This window comes from Sinohyriopsis cumingii, chromosome 11 (assembly GCF_028554795.1).
Source record: "Sinohyriopsis cumingii isolate HCF-2022 chromosome 11, ASM2855479v2, whole genome shotgun sequence".
Taxonomy (NCBI): Eukaryota; Metazoa; Mollusca; class Bivalvia; order Unionida; family Unionidae; genus Sinohyriopsis; species Sinohyriopsis cumingii.
The window spans coordinates 58,155,960-58,176,186 of NC_142971.1; the positions used below are offsets into that span (position 1 = coordinate 58,155,960).

At 33.8% G+C, this 20,227-nt stretch overlaps 1 protein-coding gene across 5 annotated transcripts in view; it reads left to right on the forward strand.

The window, feature by feature from the left end:
- LOC149788518 (uncharacterized) overlaps positions 1-19,825 on the forward strand; it is a 47,254-nt gene extending 27,429 nt beyond the window's left edge. For all 5 annotated transcript variants that reach the window (XM_089974521.1, XM_089974523.1, XM_089974520.1 and 2 more), the window contains one exon: positions 18,142-19,825. Coding sequence is in view for 1 of the 5 variants with exons in the window: in XM_089974522.1 (XP_089830648.1) it covers positions 18,142-18,177 (36 nt within the window). In the remaining 4 variants the exon portion in view is untranslated. The remainder of the gene's footprint in view (positions 1-18,141) is intronic.
- The last annotated feature ends 402 nt before the right edge of the window (positions 19,826-20,227 follow it).

A 20,227-nucleotide genomic window follows, 5' to 3' on the forward strand; every position in this document is an offset into this window, starting at 1 on the left:
AGTTATTTAATTTTTAATATCATCGTGTTTGCATAGGTTTACTATGGGAACTGAATTAGTACCGTGAGTCCTTAAAGGTTTTATATAAAGCAGCCATTGATTGTTATAAAAAGTTTCGAATCATAACAATGAACTTTGTTCAGACTAACGAACGATCCTCAGATAGTGTCACGACTAACTTTTCTCTAAATTTCTTTAGAACGGCGCATTGAATAAATATAAAAGAAAGGTGATAATTACAGATTATAACGAAGACGGTATGAAACTCATAAAAAGAATTAAACTTTAATGATTCCATTACACTGAGTTAGCTGAGATGATTCTTAATAACTGATGGAATATAGCAAAATATTTTAATCTGTATCTTCTCTATTAGACTGGGTCACATATATTCTCTTTTGGAACAGATCTGAGAAAATAAGACTCTAAAATGCTGAGTAGATTTGGATATATTTTAGTGCGTTTAAGCAATTCTTGATCCAGCCTCAAATAAGTAACAACGAGGTTTGCTGCTTACACAGATATAGTATAGACACATATACAATATAGACACATATATCGTATATATATAGCTATCGTATAGACACAGATGCAATATATAAACATCTATCGCATAGATTTAGCTATCGTATAGATACAGATGCAAGATAGACACATATATCGTATAGATTTAGCCATCGTATAGACACAGATGCAACATAGACACATATATCGTATAGTTTTAGCTATCATATAGACATAGATGCAACATAGACGTATATTTAGCTACCGTATTGACACAGATGCAGCATAGACACATATATCGTATAGATTTAGCTATCGTGTAGACACAGATGCAACATAGACAAATATACCGTATAGATTTAGCTATCGCAAAGACACATATATCGTATAGATTAAGCGTTCGTATAGACACAGATGCAACATAGACACATATATCGTATAGATTAAGCTACCGTATAGACACAGATGCAACATAGACACATATATCGTATAGATTTAACTATCGTATAGACACAGATGCAACATAGACACATATATCGTATAGATTTAACTATCGTATAGACACAGATGCAACATAGACACATATATCGTATAGATTCACCTATCGCAAAGACATATATCGTATATATTAAGCTATCATATAGACACAGATGAAACATAGACACATATATAGTATAGATTTAGGTATCGTATAGACACATATGCAACATAGACACATATATCGTGTAGATTTAGCTATCGCATAGACACATATATCGTAAAGATTAAGCTATCATATAGACACAGATGCAACATAGACACATATATCGTATGGATTTAGCTATCATATAGACACAGATGCAACATAGAGACATATATCGTGTAGAGTTAGCTATCGCATAGACACATATATCGTAAAGATTAAGCTATCGTATAGACACAGATCCAACATAGACACATATATAGCATAGATTTAGCTATCGTACAGACACAAATAAAATATAGACACATATATCCTACACACACACGCGCGCACACACACACACACATATATATTTGTGTTTATGTATATGTGTGTGTCTATATGAATATTAGACGTAGATATCATACAGACACGTATGTTTTATAAACTCATATATCGTACGTAGATATCATACAGACAGATGTTTTATAAACACACACACACACACACACACACACACACACACACACACATATATAATAATAATAATAATAATAATAATAATAATAATAATAATAATAATAATAATGATAATCAACACCAACACGTAGAATGTGTGAACGGTTTCGCTTTATTGCTTCATCAGACTGAATTCAAGTTGAATTCAATATCATTGCATACTTCATTAATTATGTTCTGTTTCAAAGTTATCAATGATATAAACAATGTGACATAAACAAATTGACGTCATAGCTTACATTTTTAAATTATATTTTCTTATTCTTTAACGAATAATTTACATGGAGATATACATATACAGCATAGATTAATGATATTTTAATACATAAAAATACATAAAACTGGATCTTTAAGATACATATATCTCTTGAGGACTATCTAAAACATTTATGAAAATATTCAGATAAACAGTTTTATTAATATTTTTATTATATATAATCGCATTTAAAAATAGGTATAAAAATAATAATAATAGTAATAATAGTAATAATGATGATAATAATAATAATAATATATTATATCTTGATATATTTTTGACGAATGTTCAATATTTCATCAGAACTCAATCTATATAATAAAAAATTATGGCGTGCAAAATACCTATAATCAAGTATTTAATAAATAATTAATCATAATATATTGAAAATTAATTTAAAAATGGCCTTTCATTTTTAAAGAATTAGTAAACTTATTTTTATGATATTATTTTATACTTTCACTAGTTAAGTTATTCTGTAAATTATAAGAGTATAAAAATATTCTTAACTAATTGTACACAAGGGACATGATTTAAAAAAAAATGATTAATTAATGTCGTATAGTGTTTTGGAATTGAGACCTTTTGGATATACCGTATTAAGACGGTGAATCCAATAGGTGTCCCTTAGCAGACGTTCCATCTCAAAACCAGCTGTAACAATTAATTGCAAGGAGAAATCTTGTAAAGTATGGCAACTCTTGTTAAAACGTGCGGCAACATGAGATGAAAATGATTGATCGATATAATTTTTTATGTCCGATATATGTTGGTTCATTTGTTTAGGTATTTGTTGATTGGTTTGTCCAATATATTGGATGCCAGATTTTTTGCATGTAAATAACATTTGATGTTGCACAGTTAGTATCGCAACGCGTATTGAAAGTTTCTTTCGTATTATTACTGTTGAAATAAGTATTTTCATTAATAAAAGAACAGTGCGAACATCTAGGTTTATTATATTTAGTTGATGATCTTTTTTATGTTTTTTTCTAACTTAAAATTAATTTGGAAATCTTTAATATTTTTAGTCCCTTTATAAGCAAGTGTAGGTTGGCTTTTGTGTAGCGATTTAACACTTGCTTTACATGATAATTGTAATAAACCCCAATATGTATTGATAATCTTACCTATACTAGACAAACTTGAATTATATTCAAGAACAAAAGGAATGATATCTTCATTTCTAATATTGATGTTCATTGTAAAGATTTTAAATTGTGTAAGAGAAAATACTTTTTGGAAAGCAGTATTAGTGATGTCAGTGGGGTATTTTGTTGTGTATATCTGATTTAATCATAGTTTTCAATTTTTGTTGTTGTTTATCAGCTTTAAAAATTGATTTTTATTGTACATGCTATTATAATATAATCTTGTTTACGTGATTTGAAATTCTTTTATGAAAAATATTTTGACTTTGACCGATTCATTTGTAAACACATAAAGCTGACTTAGTTCCCGACCAAAATTCAAAATTAGTAACAGTCACATGAACAAGTTCCTTTTTTATTTATTTTTTATTTTGGGAATAATAAGGGTGAGATCGAGGCTGTCTTGAATATATGACCCTAGGCTGTAAATAGTTTTATTGAAGTAAACAACTTTTTTATTTATTCTTAGAGTAAATTTATTGGTTTTCGTCAGGGCCATGTTTTGAGTACGTGATGTAAACATGATCATGTGACCCTCATACGGGCACCCAATATTCGCTTCAGAATTACTGTATAACCATTGTTTTAGAGAAATAATATCAGTCTATGCTTAAAACACTTAATGTCCATGTGTTCTTTTGTTGTGTCAGTTTTGACTTATTTTAATGTTTATTGAATTATTTGGATTCAAAAGGATTAGTTATTTTTTCCTGGAAATATATGTGTGCTCATACAGAATTCTTGAACAAAGACATTTCTTAAAACTTTTATTCAGATTTCCAACACTAGAGTGTTATTTCTTGTGTTTCTACAAGGAACCGTAGACTTCAACACTTTACACGATACAGCATACGTCATCGCCGAACTTGATTTCATTAGAACATTTTAATATTAGGACTTCTAAAATTTTATTCGTGGATTATTCTTGGATTATTTTTTATTTGATTCTTAAAACCGTAAGTTCTTAATTTTTTCATTTTTACAGAATTTTTTCCAGAGAAATAAATAAATTGTTAAATTTTTCAAATCTTGTTGTTTTCACTCTTTCTTGTGTTTCTGTTTATTCGAGCCTAAAGAGGTACCAAATTTCTATTAAAAAATGCTAACCTAACTCTGTCAAAGATGATTTAAAACAGCGTCATCCGAAATAATTCTTCTATATATTTTAGCTTGACTATATGGTATCCTGTTTTTACATGATTTAGGATGGCACGAAGAATATTCAACATATTGATGAAAATTCGTGTTTTTAACATGAACCATGGTAGTGATGTCATTATTTTCATTTTCGACTACCCTACGTCCAAAATGATTCTTTAGTTTTAGACACATTGAATGTAAATTTTATTTTTTTATGTAATTTTACGATTTTTTTAACGTAGATGGAACTTGGAAAAGTTATGATACCAGTAAAAACAAATTCCAAGTTATGCAAATCTCTTAGAATTTTAGTGAGTAGTGCAATAAAGGTATATAAATACGATATTTCTATTCCACTTTTATAGAAAGACATTATTTTACATTCATCTACATGCTCATTAATTAGAGGCAAACTCGGTAATAAAATCTATTAAGAACATATTTCAAATGCATACGAAAGTACATCTAAAGTTAATAGGAGTTAGGAGTCTTGCATTAAATAATATACACAAGGAATATTGGTCTATTGACCTATTGATTGATTATGGGTTTTATGGCACACAGCCAATATTGACTTATTGATTAATTATGGGTTTTACGGCGCACAGCCACTATTGACTTATTGATTGATTATGGGTTTTACGACGCACAACCACTATAAGTCTATATAGCACCACAAAAAGGTTATATGATAAAACAGTATGTATGAATACGATTTATTACCAACGATCGATAAAAGTATTTTTTTTTAAACCAAAACGATGATATTGTGAAAATATATGATGGTCCCCGAACAATAGTGGATGTTAATGGTGATATAAAGGGTAATTAGATTTTTAACAAATATATAAATCAGGGTGATATACAATACAAATATTGGTTATAAATACTCAACGGAAATAGGATTGCACGCAGGCTACATTTTAGAATAAATCATAACTTCCTTCAAGAAATTTAAAATGCAAGTCACATTAACCGTATCAGAAAGTTCCTTCAAATGCTGAACGTTGTAGTACACAGTGCGTAGAATGTTGGATTAAATTGAAGAAAGTACGTAGAGTGTTGGATTCAACTGAACACAGTACGTGGAGTATTGTATTCAGTTTTGCACAGAACGTGGAATGTTGGATTCAATTGAACACAGTACGTAGAGTGTTGGGTTCAACTTAATACTGTGTTGGATTCAATTGAACACAGTACGTAGAGTGTTGGATTCAATTGAACACAGTACGTAGAGTGTTGGATTCAATCGAATACAGTACGTAGTGTTGGATTCAACTGAACACAGTACGTAGAGTGTTGGATTCAATTGAACACGGTACGTAGGGTGTTGGATTCAATTGAACACAGTACGTAGAGTATTGGATTCAATTGAACACAGTACGTAGAGTGTTGGATTCAACTGAACACAGTACGTAGAGTGTTGGATTCAATTGAACACAGTACGTAGTGTTGGATTCAATTGAACACAGTACGTAGAGTGTTGGATTCAATTGAACACAGTACGTAGTGTTGGATTCAATTGAACACAGTACGTAGAGTGTTTGATTCAATTGAACACAATACGTAGAGTGTTGGATTCAATTGAACACAGTACGTAGAGTGTTGGATTCAATTGAACACAGTACGTAAGAGTGTTGGACTCAACTGAATTCAATACATAGAATGAAGGTTTCCAAATGATATAATACATACAATGTTAATTTCAATTGAACACGATCCATCTAAAGTTGGATTTAATTGAACACTATATATATATATATATATATATATATATATATATATATATATATATATATATATATATATATATATATATATATATATATATATATATATATATATATATATATATATATATATATATATATATATATATATATATATATATATACATATATATATATATATATATATATATATATATATATATATATATATATAGTGTTCAATTAAATCCAACTTTAGATGGATATATATATATATATATATATATATATATATATATATATATATATATATATATATATATATATATATATATATATATATATATAATGTTCGATTCAAACCAACACAATCCATATAACATATTATTAGAATGTTAGTATTAATTAAACATAATACATGGAATCTTGGTTGCAGATGGTTACTAAAACTGGGAAAGGGACAACTAGCACTTGTTGTTTCTGCAATGTGGGAGAAACAGTTCTTATGTTACGTGTTTAGGCTCGATTAAACAGTAACAGAAGAAAGAGTGAAAACAACAAGCTTTGAAAAATATATTAATTTATTTCCCTAGAAAAATTCTGTAAAGGTGAAAAAATATGAACCTACAGTTTTTAGAACCAAATCTAAAAACAATCCAAGAATAATCAACGAATAAAATTTTTAAATTCCTAATAATAAAATGTTCTAATTAGATCAAGTTCGAGTCCCGACGAAGAATCCAAGATGGAAGACGATGACGTATGATGTAACCTGTAGTATGTTGAAATCTACAGTTCCTTTTTGAAACAGGAAATATCACTCCGGTTTTGGAAATCCGAATAAATGTTTATAAGAGATGTCATTTTTCAGGAATTTCATATGAGCACACGTATTTTCCCAGGAAATAAAATTAATCTTGCAATCCATGCATGATGTACTTTTTTAAATTTTTCACCGGGATTTGGTTACTAATCATATCTTAAGCGACAAATATCAGCAGTCTAGAGCAGCAATCCAAGACTTGAAAAACGAACTAGAATTAATTGAACCCTGGAGAAATTTCAATCAAGACTTAAAGGTATTTACCTGGAGTCGAAAATATCCTTTGAAACAAAGTAGATTAGATTGCTTTCTTCTATCTGATGATATCTATATCAATACAACTGAGGTACTTATCTTGTAAAGGTATAGGACAGATCGTTCCGCTATTATTTTGAGTGTGGTTTTTCAAAGTGTCAAAGGGCAAAAGGATATTGGAAATTTAATGCTCAATTGTTGAGGGATATTAAATTTCATTGACTTGGTCAAAAAGTGTATATCTGACACTATAAAAGAATATTACGCATGGAAAAATGAAGACGACTCTCTTCGTGTTTCTCTTTCACGTAAATGAACAAATTAATATTTGAAAGTTTGGAAATGAAAATAATATCCGAAACTACAGATTATTCTATTAGGAAAACAAAAGAGAAATGAAATACATTAAAAAATTTAACAGGAAACGTTAGAAATTCACATTTGATTGTTGGATTACATAGATGGGGAAGGTCTGAAATTATAGTACGATCCAAAGCTCGATGGTATGAGTTGGGAGAAAATAAAATACGAAATTTCTTTACATCTTGAAAAAAGAAATTATATCAGTAAGACAATAAAAGAAATCACTTTAGATGATGGCACAAATATATCAGACCAAATAGATAGCTTAGAACCCCGAAAACAGTTTTATATGGAATTATACAAAAGCAAAACTGCTCTGCTTGATGCTAATGATATTCAAGAAACTCAAAATGGGTTTTTTAATCACAATATTAAACTTAGTCAAGAGGTAAAAAACATCAAGCGAAGGTCTGCCTACAATGAATGAATACAGCATGTCTCTAAAACGGATGGAAAATGGGATTTACGGTAGATTTCTATGAATTGTTAGGAAGACTATTGGTGGATTTCTTTGCAAATCAATAAATTATGGATATATTATTGGAAAACGTTCAGATTTCAGACTCAATGAGTCACCACATGATTACCAAAAGAAGACAAGGATAGAAGATAATTGAAAATTGGAGACCTATATCACTCCTAAATATTGGCTATAAGATAGCATCTGGAGCTATTGCATTTAGAATTTTAAAAAGTTCTTCCATCAATATCCAGAAAGAATTTATGAAAGGTAGATTCATTGGAGAAAATACCAGGCTATTATATGATATTATAGATCAACCAGAGACTGAACACGGATACGGTTTATTATTGTTACTATACTTCGAAAAAGCCTTCGACTCAATTAACTGGAGCTTTGTGGAAAAAACTTTACAATTTGTTAACTTTGGTAATGCTGCAAGTAGTTTAAGCTGTTTATAATAACTCTAAAAGTTGTCTTATACATAATGGAAATATGTCATCATTTGTTTAGTCTTGAAAGAGGATGTCGTCTAGGGGATCCGCTTGCGCCTTATTTGTTTATTATCGGTGTTGAGATTTTAGTTATAAATTTAAAGCAAAAGGCGGATGTACGGGGTTTCGTCTTTGATGTCAGTGAGTATAAATCATGTAAGTATGCTGATGACGCTTTTATTCTTCTCGGTGGGTCTCAACATTCTTGTAGAGCAACTACGAAAGACTTTTTTCTCTTATCTGGATTTAAATGAAAATAAAAAAACAAATGCTGTTTGGATTGGAAACAAAACATTTTTTAATGAACAAATATGTCCTGATATGAAACTAAACTAGTCGTCTTCCAACTTTACACTACTTATTGGCATCGATTTTTCTCTAGATTTACAGCAAATGGTTAAAATTAATTATAGGAAGAAACTAATAAAGGCAAAAAGAATTCTGGCAACCTGGAGTCAGAGGCATCTTTCATTATTAGGTAAAGTAGTTGTTGTAAAAATATATCGTTATGTCCATATTCATTTATCCTTTTCTCAGCACTTCTAAATCCATCACCAAAAAGTGAAGCAGAACTAAATCGTATCTTACTTCAGTGTGTGTGAGGTGGAAAAATATAGAGAATTAAACATGATATACTATTAGCCCCGGAGAATGAGTGAGGATTAAATATGATTCACATTCATTCATTCATTCATTCATTCATTCATTAGGCCTATTAAGATAGGATAGGTTTAAAGATTACTGGAAAACGAGGATGGAGCGTGGAAGAACATAGTCGATACAACTATATTCAGAAATATGAAGGATATTTGGAATTTAGGGAGGAGAAAATTAGAAGAAATTTGTAAGCTCATTAAAAACAGGTTTGGAGGGATGTAATTTTGGCTGCATTGAATTGGAAGAGGAAAAGATGCAATCAAAAACCATTTGTCTCACAATCTGTTTGATAAGCAGGATGATAACATAATGAACTTGCGGAAACAAAACTCATTGAAGTTTGTTTACAAAGATTTTTTTGTTGAAAAAAGGTAAAGAGGCAACACACAGTTAAGCAAGAAATGTCGACGTATTTATTAAACAGGAATGTAAGTAGTGAAGAGTAATCTAAGATTTATAGACGGGCGACACTTTGTACTAATTATACAAAGTTGGTCTCTTTTAATTTTAAATTAATTCATAGAATAATTCTCACTAATAACTTTTTGAAAAGAATTAACGTTATATGATGACATACACACTTTTTGTAGATAGAGAACGAAAGTATTGTACATATAGTCCACTACTGGAATATACTCTTTTACTAAACTTTGTGCTCCTTGTTGTCCAAATATTGTCCATTTGTCAAAAAAAGTTAAGAAGCGAACAATTGGAGATTTTGTGTAATCTCTTCTTTATTTTGGCCAAACATTATATTTACGCTTGCAGATTCAACATGCAAAATCCTTCTATTTGTGTTTTATGCCAATAGTTGAAGCGCATAAGAAAATTGAGAAATATGCTGCAAAGTTAAACAAAAAAAGAGGAACAATGTCTTCAAAAATGGGCCTCCGCCATGAACTTGTAACATGTGCAATACGGAAAACATGAATTAATACTGTAATATAGCGAGGTCTATGTCACCTATACACTGTTACTTGTGTCAGCCTATCTAATTTGAGTCAAATAAGACTGCATGCAATATGCATGCGTGTGTGCCATTATGTCTTACTTTTTTGTTGATTATTTACTGTCCCCAGATTAAATGATAACCAGAAATGTTTTGATTGTAAGGTGATCTTGGGATTGTGCTCCCCGACTGAGCTGTCAACCTATTACGGGGATAATACATAATTCATTATAAAAATATATTTTAAAAAAGTTGTTCTCGTAGACTTTTACTAGTCGGTCTCGGCATGTCATCAGTGAATAATGTTTTCAGGTGTCAACGGATAATCATTGTACATCGTTATGGGTGAGGCCAGATATTCATCCGCGAGAATTCGCCAACTGGCAACAGCTGTGATATAACTCAGTCATGTATGTTATTGTAATTCAAGTAGATGATTTGTTATTTGTTTTAGTTTTCGCCGGGATTGTAATTTACCATGTGCTTGTGCGTGTTTATAAGTTATCACCGGAATAACACATGGGGCTCCTTTTCCGATGAAGGTAAACATGTCAACATCTGTCAATAGGTGAAGTGTTACACTGTTGATTTTTAACGCATATCCTATGTTAATCCTGGTGACGACTAATACCATGCTGAGTGCATGCTGTAATACTGTATGCATGCTCATCTTAAAGTCTCAAAGACATCATCCAGTAACAACACGTATGTTTTCAGATGCTGATGTTTTCAGCACAAGATAGGCTAGACATGGCGGCCAGTATAACTGGTGGAGGAAGAACCCTGGAAAACCCAGGGAAGAACCACCGGTCCACGACAAGCTACTCGCAGGCTTTCCAACGTACCCATGCTAGCCGAGCCTTGGACTCGAATCCACGCAGACAGAGGTGAGATGGCAGTGATTAGGAACGGTGAGCGCTTTAGACCACTCGGCCATGCAGGGCCCCGTTTTCAGATGCTGATGGTGGCATACTCAAAAATTTTGATCCCACATACGACTTGCATGTTCGTTATCAACGTCTGTTATTTTTTCACCTGATAGGGTACTGTACTGTCAGAGGCTGGCGTTTTCCATAGTTTGGGTATGCACTTGATCTTTATTGAAAATCTCCAAAACACTTGACGGTCATATGGCAGGTTGTGTTGCACGGTAGGAATGAACTATGGTCGTCTAAGTTTGTGATTACTCACTTTCCCATGGGGTCATCATGATCCCTGACTTAATCAGTGCCAATAAACTTTCTGTAGATGTAACAGTTGACTTCATCTGCATAATCAATGTTGTCCTGCTCGGTCATCACAAGAGGATAGCTAGCACTACCTATATATTTCATCTTTGCCAGCAGCGTTTCACTGAATCGTGTTACACAATCCGGTCCTCATAATATTAATGGGCTTGGGGTGCTTTAGATTCACGTGCACAAACTACTCTGCAAATCCACATGGAACATGCTCTTAATACTTCCGGGTTGATGGCTGATCATGATTATTATCAGCGCTAGCAATTGGCACCAACAAAACCTTAAATTCGGCACAAAAATAGCTGGCACATGCGCAGTCCATTGAATGTTGGTGAACTTCATTTCAGTCATGTTTTGTTCGAAATAACGGACATACATTTTGCTCACAGTCCACAGCGTGCTTTTCTATCAGCTCAGGTTTTGCGTATCCACCTAGACAGCGTCTGTAGTATTATTTTTCTTTGTTGCTTTTCATAGTGCCCGCTCATCCGAATGGAAAAAGTGTTTGTTCCAGCAGTAGTGGTCGACATTGTCCTTCTCCACATAGAGCAGATCAACATAGCACGTAAAATCGTCTTTTGATAGAACCGGTGCATAGAGTATTTACTGATTATATTTTTTTAAATAAATTGTTTTAGTTGGATACACCGCGAATACGACTGCCCGCGTGAAATACATGTCATTGTTTTCCATGTTTGAACAAATCGTTTTAATCCTAGCTGTCATCTTGAGGTATGAATCTCCGCGTAACGGACTATATCTCGATGCATTAATAATAATGCCAATAATTCCAACCAGCACCCACCTAGAGCCTTCTCTGGTGTAGTTTTCGTCGTTTGGTTCGAGCAATTGAACATAATTTTCACGCTGTTGCGCTTGTTCATGATTCGCTCTTCTTTACTTTGAAAACAAGGAGTTGTTTCTACGACGTCTATTTTCGGTAAATAACGAGGGATGAAACTTGTGTACTTAATTACCTTGTGTGTGCGCAGATATGCGTCAATAATGTTTCTAATACTTTGCTCAGAACGCACTGCTAGCTCGACTAACGTTATGATATCATCCTCGCGTGCCTGAAAGATTCTCTCATAGAGCTCAACGGCTTTACTTTGTATATCATACTGTAGGCATACTGTAGAATTAACTTATTGTCTAAATTCCTGCCATGATGTTTCTTGTTCCTGAAGCGTCGCTGGCCATAAACATTCGGTCAATATTCTTGATGTCATTGCCGCACGTCGTTTATGATATTGAACTCTGTAAATCAGGTACAGTTTGAGTAGTCGTTGTAAAATGGAGTTCCGGTGAAGTTAAGATGCCCACGCTGTGGTTGCGTCAGGAATATTTTCATACTTCCAGAATCGTGGATTCTAATCCTGACCGAGATATTGCTTGTCGAAAATAAACGTACATAAGCAGCGCCATCTTTGATAATTTTCCGACTTGGCATCTGCAAGTGAACACTGGCTCATGTGTTTTAATTATTAAACAAATGAAATAAACAAAAGCGCTTTTTTAAATAAAAAATAATGATTGATAATGGCAGCGTTCTTATTGAGTATAACTATGAACAAGAAGATGTTCATGAATTTGGAATGTAACAAAATCTGCATTACAATCCTCCGCTGACATGCACAATCAAGTATCAGGAACAAGCTGCCAGATTCAGCTTGACGTATCAGCACTGATTCGATGAGCTGTTTATGATATTTCACGGCAGGAATATTCACTGCCGATACAAGTTCATCAAATCTGATTTTATATTTTAAAAGAATCTTCGAATTAATGGGCTTCAACGATCTGTAAATCCATCACATCAAAGCGCGTTTTGGCTGAATACGAAAGAATATACCGAGAGTTCACGTCTGAATATCACAGGATATAGCACGGATGAATACTTGCCGTAGAGAACAATCGAAATGATATCAGAATACCAGTTTCACATTATTAAAGATGTTACGACTCTATGGCCTTAAAGCGCGAAAAGGGAAAAGAGAGAAAACCAACAAATTTTGTAAAATTCAACAAGCAACTTGTTTCCTCAAATACAGAAGTTGAGTATTCCGAATGAATCCCAGCGGTGCTCTGAGTGAATTTCAATTTTGAATATACTGATGTGCCAATAGCGTGGAACGGTGTTGATGTGCTAACAGTCTTGATATATCGTTATGATATAATTCAAATGTCCTTGAATGAGTTCAAAATAATTTGAAAAAAGTGATTTACCTACAAATAGTGATAATCATATTATATATTCCAATCTACATGTAACAGGATTTGACCTGAATGGATGCTTGGATTAAATAAAAACACAACACATTGTGATGAAAACTTGAAGTTTATGAAATGAATTAATAAAAATATGTATATACTCTACAAATACAGTGTGATTATTTCACGCTCTAAACATACGACTCATTCAGTTCCTTTACACAAACATTCACAAATGGGAAAACAAAAATGTGATTCTCGTGTTAAAAAATGAAGGTAAGATTCATACAATCTCATGTACTGAAAGTAAGATTCAAGTAATCTCATGTAATGAAAGAAAGATTCAAGTAATCTCATGTACTGAAAGTGAGATTTAAAAAATCGCATGTAATGAAAGTAACTCAACTGTACTCAGTTGAAACAACATCATCAATTGAAACAAATATGTTCATTGCAATCAACATAATTGTACCAAACATATGATTCGTGACTTAGTTATATATACAGCCCGTATGATTCACAACCAGGTATGACTCATAAATACTTGTAAAAACGTGCAAACGAAACATTTTGACTTGGTTACCGTTTCCATTGTCAAACTACACAGTTCTACTGAACTCTTGGATTGGCCCATACTTGTATTGGCCACACACACCCTTCATGGATCCACCATGCGCACAAGTTTACAAATCAGCAGTTCCGTCCTTGAATGGCCTTGATAGTCTCACCTGTTTGCATCCCCATACAACCATACAAACGGCCAGACCGACAGCTTGATATACCCGCACACACTTACGCACAGACAGCTAAAATAAAACCAAATTGATCACAATAACAGGTACGGAATTGAAATATATAGATACATGCTACTAAATTAACTAGAAAAACAATTATCCGTCCTAGTTAACGTTGTACGCATGTACGATGAAAATGATCAAATCGTTCTAAGGCGAAACCAAATTATTTCTTGCCTTATTCTGTGACACTGCAATCTTAGACAAAAATTAGTTATTCAGTATGTGTGTACAAAGTAACAAGACATTAGTCAGATAGGCCCGACTCCTACCCTCTATAATCGACAACGGTCAATTATAAAATACAAATTAAATATGCATAGCATATAATCATAGCAAAAGCTAACAAAAACACATATTAAACACATACAACAAAAGACTTAACATAGCATTTTTAATTACTTTATCGATTCTGGAAACATCTTGTCCTGTCATGATATAGATCCAACGAGTTCTCTTCAGAGGTCTTTTATTTTGATTTTTACTGGAATTGCCTTTACGAATTCACTGACCATGAATATTTCCTCGGTCCAATTTGTATGTATTCTTTCTGGAACACGTGTTTCACATTATAAATTCTTACGTGGGCTCTAGTGTTGTACTTATGCGTATCTCCTACTGTTACTTTTTTAATCACTGGCAACTGCTGGAGTCATTACGATACTGCGATGATTGGTGTTTTTGTATTCAGAAATCAGCTTTGGCAGTACACCAACTTAACTGTTAGCGCGACTGTTTGTAAAGTTCTCCCGCATTTAATTTTATAACGTCCTGTTGAAACGCTCGACTGTTACTGACTTACCCTTATTGTGTGTAGATTACATATAAATTCATGCTTTTTTAACTAGTCCTCGAGGGTTTTATTGTAAAATTCTCCGTCATCGTCCGCCACGAATTTGCTAGGTTTAGTCCGGATTGACTCAATAGCGTCTCATACTGGAATTAGGTTTAATCATTGAGGCGAATGCTCCTTGCAAATTTGATGTGTGCATCAATGACATTTAGTAGATAATTTTCTCAGCCGTCGGCATTTGGATACTCTCCGAGATCAACTGCGTGAATGTCATCAACTCCATGCGCTTTTAGTCTGCATTGTGGAAAGAGTTTTTCTTTCAGGAGCATGTAATTCGTCGTCTAACAGCTGTAGCTGTTTGCCAATTCCAAACTTGTATTTTGTTCCGATTACAGCTCTGACAAAGGTTTTATCAGGTCGTTTGCGCATCCCCGTTCGTTTGTTTGCGTTGCACTCCTGCATGTTGAGTTTATCACATTCGGATTTTTTAATTAGGAAGATCCCTGTAGAAAATATCAGGTCGCATCGCTGTAGCATCGACTTGGTCCTACATTTCTTTACCTGGCAACGGATAGTCGTTTTTACCAAGATGCGTTTCTAAGCGACTGTACGTTCCCGTATATAAGTGACCTGGTAATGTAGTTTGGGTAGTTTACCGATAACGCTGTGAATGCCCAGTGCGCTTCCTATGATTTCGCATCAGGAACATATGGTATAAACCAGGAGCATTTTATTTTCCTGCATGATAAGTCGCGCTCTGCCGTCACGTATCATTATTTTTCATGGTTTTACTACTTGTCAACCAGTTTAGTTATCAACAACTAACAACGCTGGTAGCTGAAGCATATCAGCACAGCGGCCTGCTTTCTTTATAATCATGACTTATTTTCCCGCAGACGTAGAAAGTTGATTTTATCATAAGCCGGCCTTTAATATCCTGAACCCTGTTTTCATCAACTTTGCCAGTCTTTGTTTTGTCAGCGCAAGCAATACTTCGACGACAGTATACACTGCTGTTTCCATATTGTATATCACCATTGTCTAGAGATGAACAATGTTTGAATTCAAGCAAAACGTCAAGCGTATCTTGATCTGATATAAAACAATTGAACGGTCCACGATGTCAATGTCCTGAATCTGAGTTTAGTTATTGACAACCCCGAAAGGTTTCGTGTATTTTATTACAGTATCTCTAAGTGGTAATCCAGGAATATGAGACAATGCTGATTCTCACCAATACCTGCCAACAACCGACCACTAAAACCGCCATGTTTTTTATCTGAGTGGCTGACATATTTAGTGAAATTCCTTTGCCTGTTGCACGGTTGTTACCTATCCTGTCATGTTTCTGTTTTGTGACCATCATATTATGGCTTCTACTCTGCTGTGATGTTGACAATTGGATTGCGAGTGGACATCCTGGTTTAGCCCCTGAGGCTATTCACTTGCGCTGTTTTTTCATTCGGAGACAATTGGACCTGAAGGTACGACTTTTTGTTATACATTTCTGGTTACATAAAACCTGCTTTTGGTTTGTGGCTAGCCGTAGATACTTTCCTGATTGATTTTAGGAATCAATCGGCACTTCTGGAAATCGAGTTTCTTTCATCGGTGTATCAGTTCGTGAAATCACAACTGATATGCCCGTCTTACGGTGGTATTTTACTCCGCTGCGGGAAAATCCGTTTCCTGGCCTTGTTTTTTGAGTAGTACCGGAGATTGCTTCATTTGCTATAGCCAGTCTCAGTGTTCCAAGGACCTTCTGCAGCAACGAAGCGAGCATTGACCCTGTTGAAGCAATACATATATCTTGCATGGTTATTGGTGATTGTAACATCTTAATTGTAAGTCCTATACCTGCATCCCTGGCAGCGGTTACTTCCTTGCGTTGTTTCTTCGTTAACATTATCGTGTGTGGTTCTTTAGTTGCTACATGTTACGCGCTTAACACAGTGGTTACTCATTTTTGTGTGTGTACAGCTCTGTCTATCACAGGTTGATGTGGTTCAGTTAAAATCTGATGCACGTAAGGATAATGCGTGGCTCTTAAATCAGAGTAGATTCAATTACCACTGTCATTATCATGATATTTAGTCAAGCGTTGGCATGTTCTCGTAAGTCAGAAACGTTTATGCGTGATTCTGATCCTCAGGAGAAATTGCATATGGCTCAACAGGACCAGCCACTTGAGCTCAATATCTATCAATGTGTTCCTTAAGCTAGGATCGTGCTTGAAAACATAAAAGTGGTATATCGGATAAATATTTACAAAATCCTCAATCGTCACTTAGTACCTTTGTCATTGTCCTTTTACGTTTGAAACGCCTTCATGAACATCATGTATGTCCTTGAGTAATTTCGATTCACCAAATTATAATTATACTAAAATTCTCGCATCGGATACTGTTTGCTATTGACTCTGACGAAGATTATGTACAGTTTCAGGTTGCCGTATATCATATGTTAATTGCCTGGTGACTGACCTTGTGAAAAACCCTGAAACACAACAAATAAGTGCTTGTTAGTTCTGCACCGTTTTTTTTTTAACTGCAATCCTCCAGGTGATATTTCCTTGCTCATATAGGTAACTATGACTTTGCATGATTTTAATTCTTTTTTCAGCTCATGTGTTTGTTTGACCCATCGAAACACTATGCGAATACGATATCAAAGCCAGAAATTTAGATTAGCAGAAGAAACATACGAATTTGATTTCAACCGCTGGTAAAATGTAATTATATTGTAATTACCAATTGTTACATTATTAAAGGCATACCGAATTATGTTGTGGATTCTGCACAATCAGCACCAGCGGAGGTTGGTGTAGGTCGTATCTCTGGCTGATTAGCATGTAATAAAGTCTGAGCGGTGTTAAATGCACGTGATACATCTACACCAGTGACCTTGTCCTTAAACCACCACGTTAGTTTTTATGCCCTGTTAAATCCATCGCTGAGCTAGACTAGCTTTTCCTGCCAATCAGGGAAATACTGATGTTATTTTAGAGAACAACGTTGACACAAAAAAAAGAATTTTGTATCTGATTTCAGAGGTCGCATTGCTATACTCTGTGGTTCTTTGAATCACGCATGCGACATCTACGCTGCCACTTTTCTATGATTAAAGTCAATAGTAATTCGTCTTTTTGTTTAAATTAACAGGCTGCTCTGACTGATCAGTCTCTCGCGGAATATTAGGCGAGTTGTTCACCGGATTATAGATCATCCGAGATGTCTTTACTGATATCAGCACCTCAGAAAAACTACAGATTGTATGGTTAGAGCCACAGCGGGTATAAAACAATCCCTCGTCGATCGAGCAGTTGATAAGCAAGCTGTTGAAATTACTTACATCCACAAGAAAATCACCTTCAGGGACCCATTTGTCTCTGCTTAACACCAAAAATCAAAGTATTAATGTTGTCTACTTTGAAATCCTCACGATACCCACCATCTAGAGTAATCGTAGTCTTCAACATGGATAAATTGGGCTCTATCTTAAAGTTGCCCACCGTAATCGTAGTCTTCAGCATGGATTAATTGGGCTCTATCTTAAAGTTGCCCACGGTAATCGTAGTCTTTAGCATGGATTAATTGGGCTCTATCTTAAAGTTGCCCACGTTGTGTCCGTTTTCTGTTATCTTTCTATATATTTCCAGGGCATCTGTTTACGACTTTGTAGGCCCCTGCGGTAACCATAAATAGTTGGTCTCAATTCGATAACAAAACACATTACTTGTTTACGGCCACACTTCAATACACGTTCCATATCTAGACTCTTAAGTAACGATTAAATTTTCAACTTAAAAAAATAAATAAAATACATGTTATATTTCTACAATGTAAATTTTTATTCTCCGTAAAATTAAACTCGCTTTTATTCTCAATGAATACTGAGGTGTTTCACATTATAGAAGACTATTATAGTTTCCAGCTGTATGTAAACAGCATTTCAAACTGCACGTATCAGCATTGTATTCAATCAATACATGGGTAATAACATACAACATTATTAGGAAACAGAACATGAATTCACATTATGCGTAGGCTGTAACTGTATGCAAGTGTAATGGAGATCAAAATATCTGGAATTAGGTGGCGTAATGTTTATCGAATTGAATAACTAGTTGTGAGAATTAAAGGCGTATGTAACAAACTCTGTTTTTACGAGCACAGGTGTGTTGAATAAATACGCAACTTAATGAGCTAGACTAAGTATTATGTCGCTAGAATCTTGTCTTCTCAGCAGGCTAGAACGACAGATTGTATTACAGTCTAAAATTTATATTAGGATCTCAATGTATTTAATTATGTTTTAGTAACATGATGGAAAGTAACTTAGTTTTCTCTTGAAACATGTTGTATTCCTCTGTTTCTTTTTTTTTCTTTTATAAAATTAATTTTGAATTATACGTAAGAGTTGTATGAATTTACTATGAATTATTTGTATTGTAATTGTTTGAATTTAATATGAATTATATGTATCGAAATTGTAGTTTCAATTATTGTTAAAACTATCTGTTACCAACTTCATGCTCAACAGTAATTGATTAAGTAGTGAAATACCGTAGAAAGTACAAAATATGACATTTAGGTAGATAAGACGCAACATTTAATACATTTTCACTGTTTAAGGTATTGGTAAGAAATACTTAATTCCTACTATATTTTAGCAAATTTTGTCTGTCTTTACGTTGCTTGATATGCAATTATGTAAGCAAGCTCGAAAACAAAGGTTTTAGAATCGTATGAAGTTGGTAAGCTTTGGATAAAGTATATTATATGCATGATTCATGTGTAATTCTAATGTTTAAATAAAAATAAAAAAGTATGTGTCAGACTCTGAGCGCCTCTTGCGGTTCCAACCCTGTACCTCTCCGCACCCTAGCGATATAACAACACCCTCAAGAACACCCTCATCGCCGGATTGACACCTCCGCAGATGGTGGCCAGAATGACACATGTGTTCCTCTCTCTGTCGATCTGAGTGTGACTATCAATAAATATAATTCAAAAAGCAACAACAACAACAACCTTACATAACAAGTGGTGAACTACATAAAAATGCCAATGCATTTTCATACCTGGATTTCTTGTCAAGCGGGATAGGATTACCTTACTGAACAGTAAGTTGTCGTCGATGCCTTGGGAAGTCAAATACTAATGTTGCGCAGGTCAGTATCTTATGTTTATACCACTTTGCTTAACAAAATCAGCGTGGCAATACATTTTTTCAGCAAGTTACTGC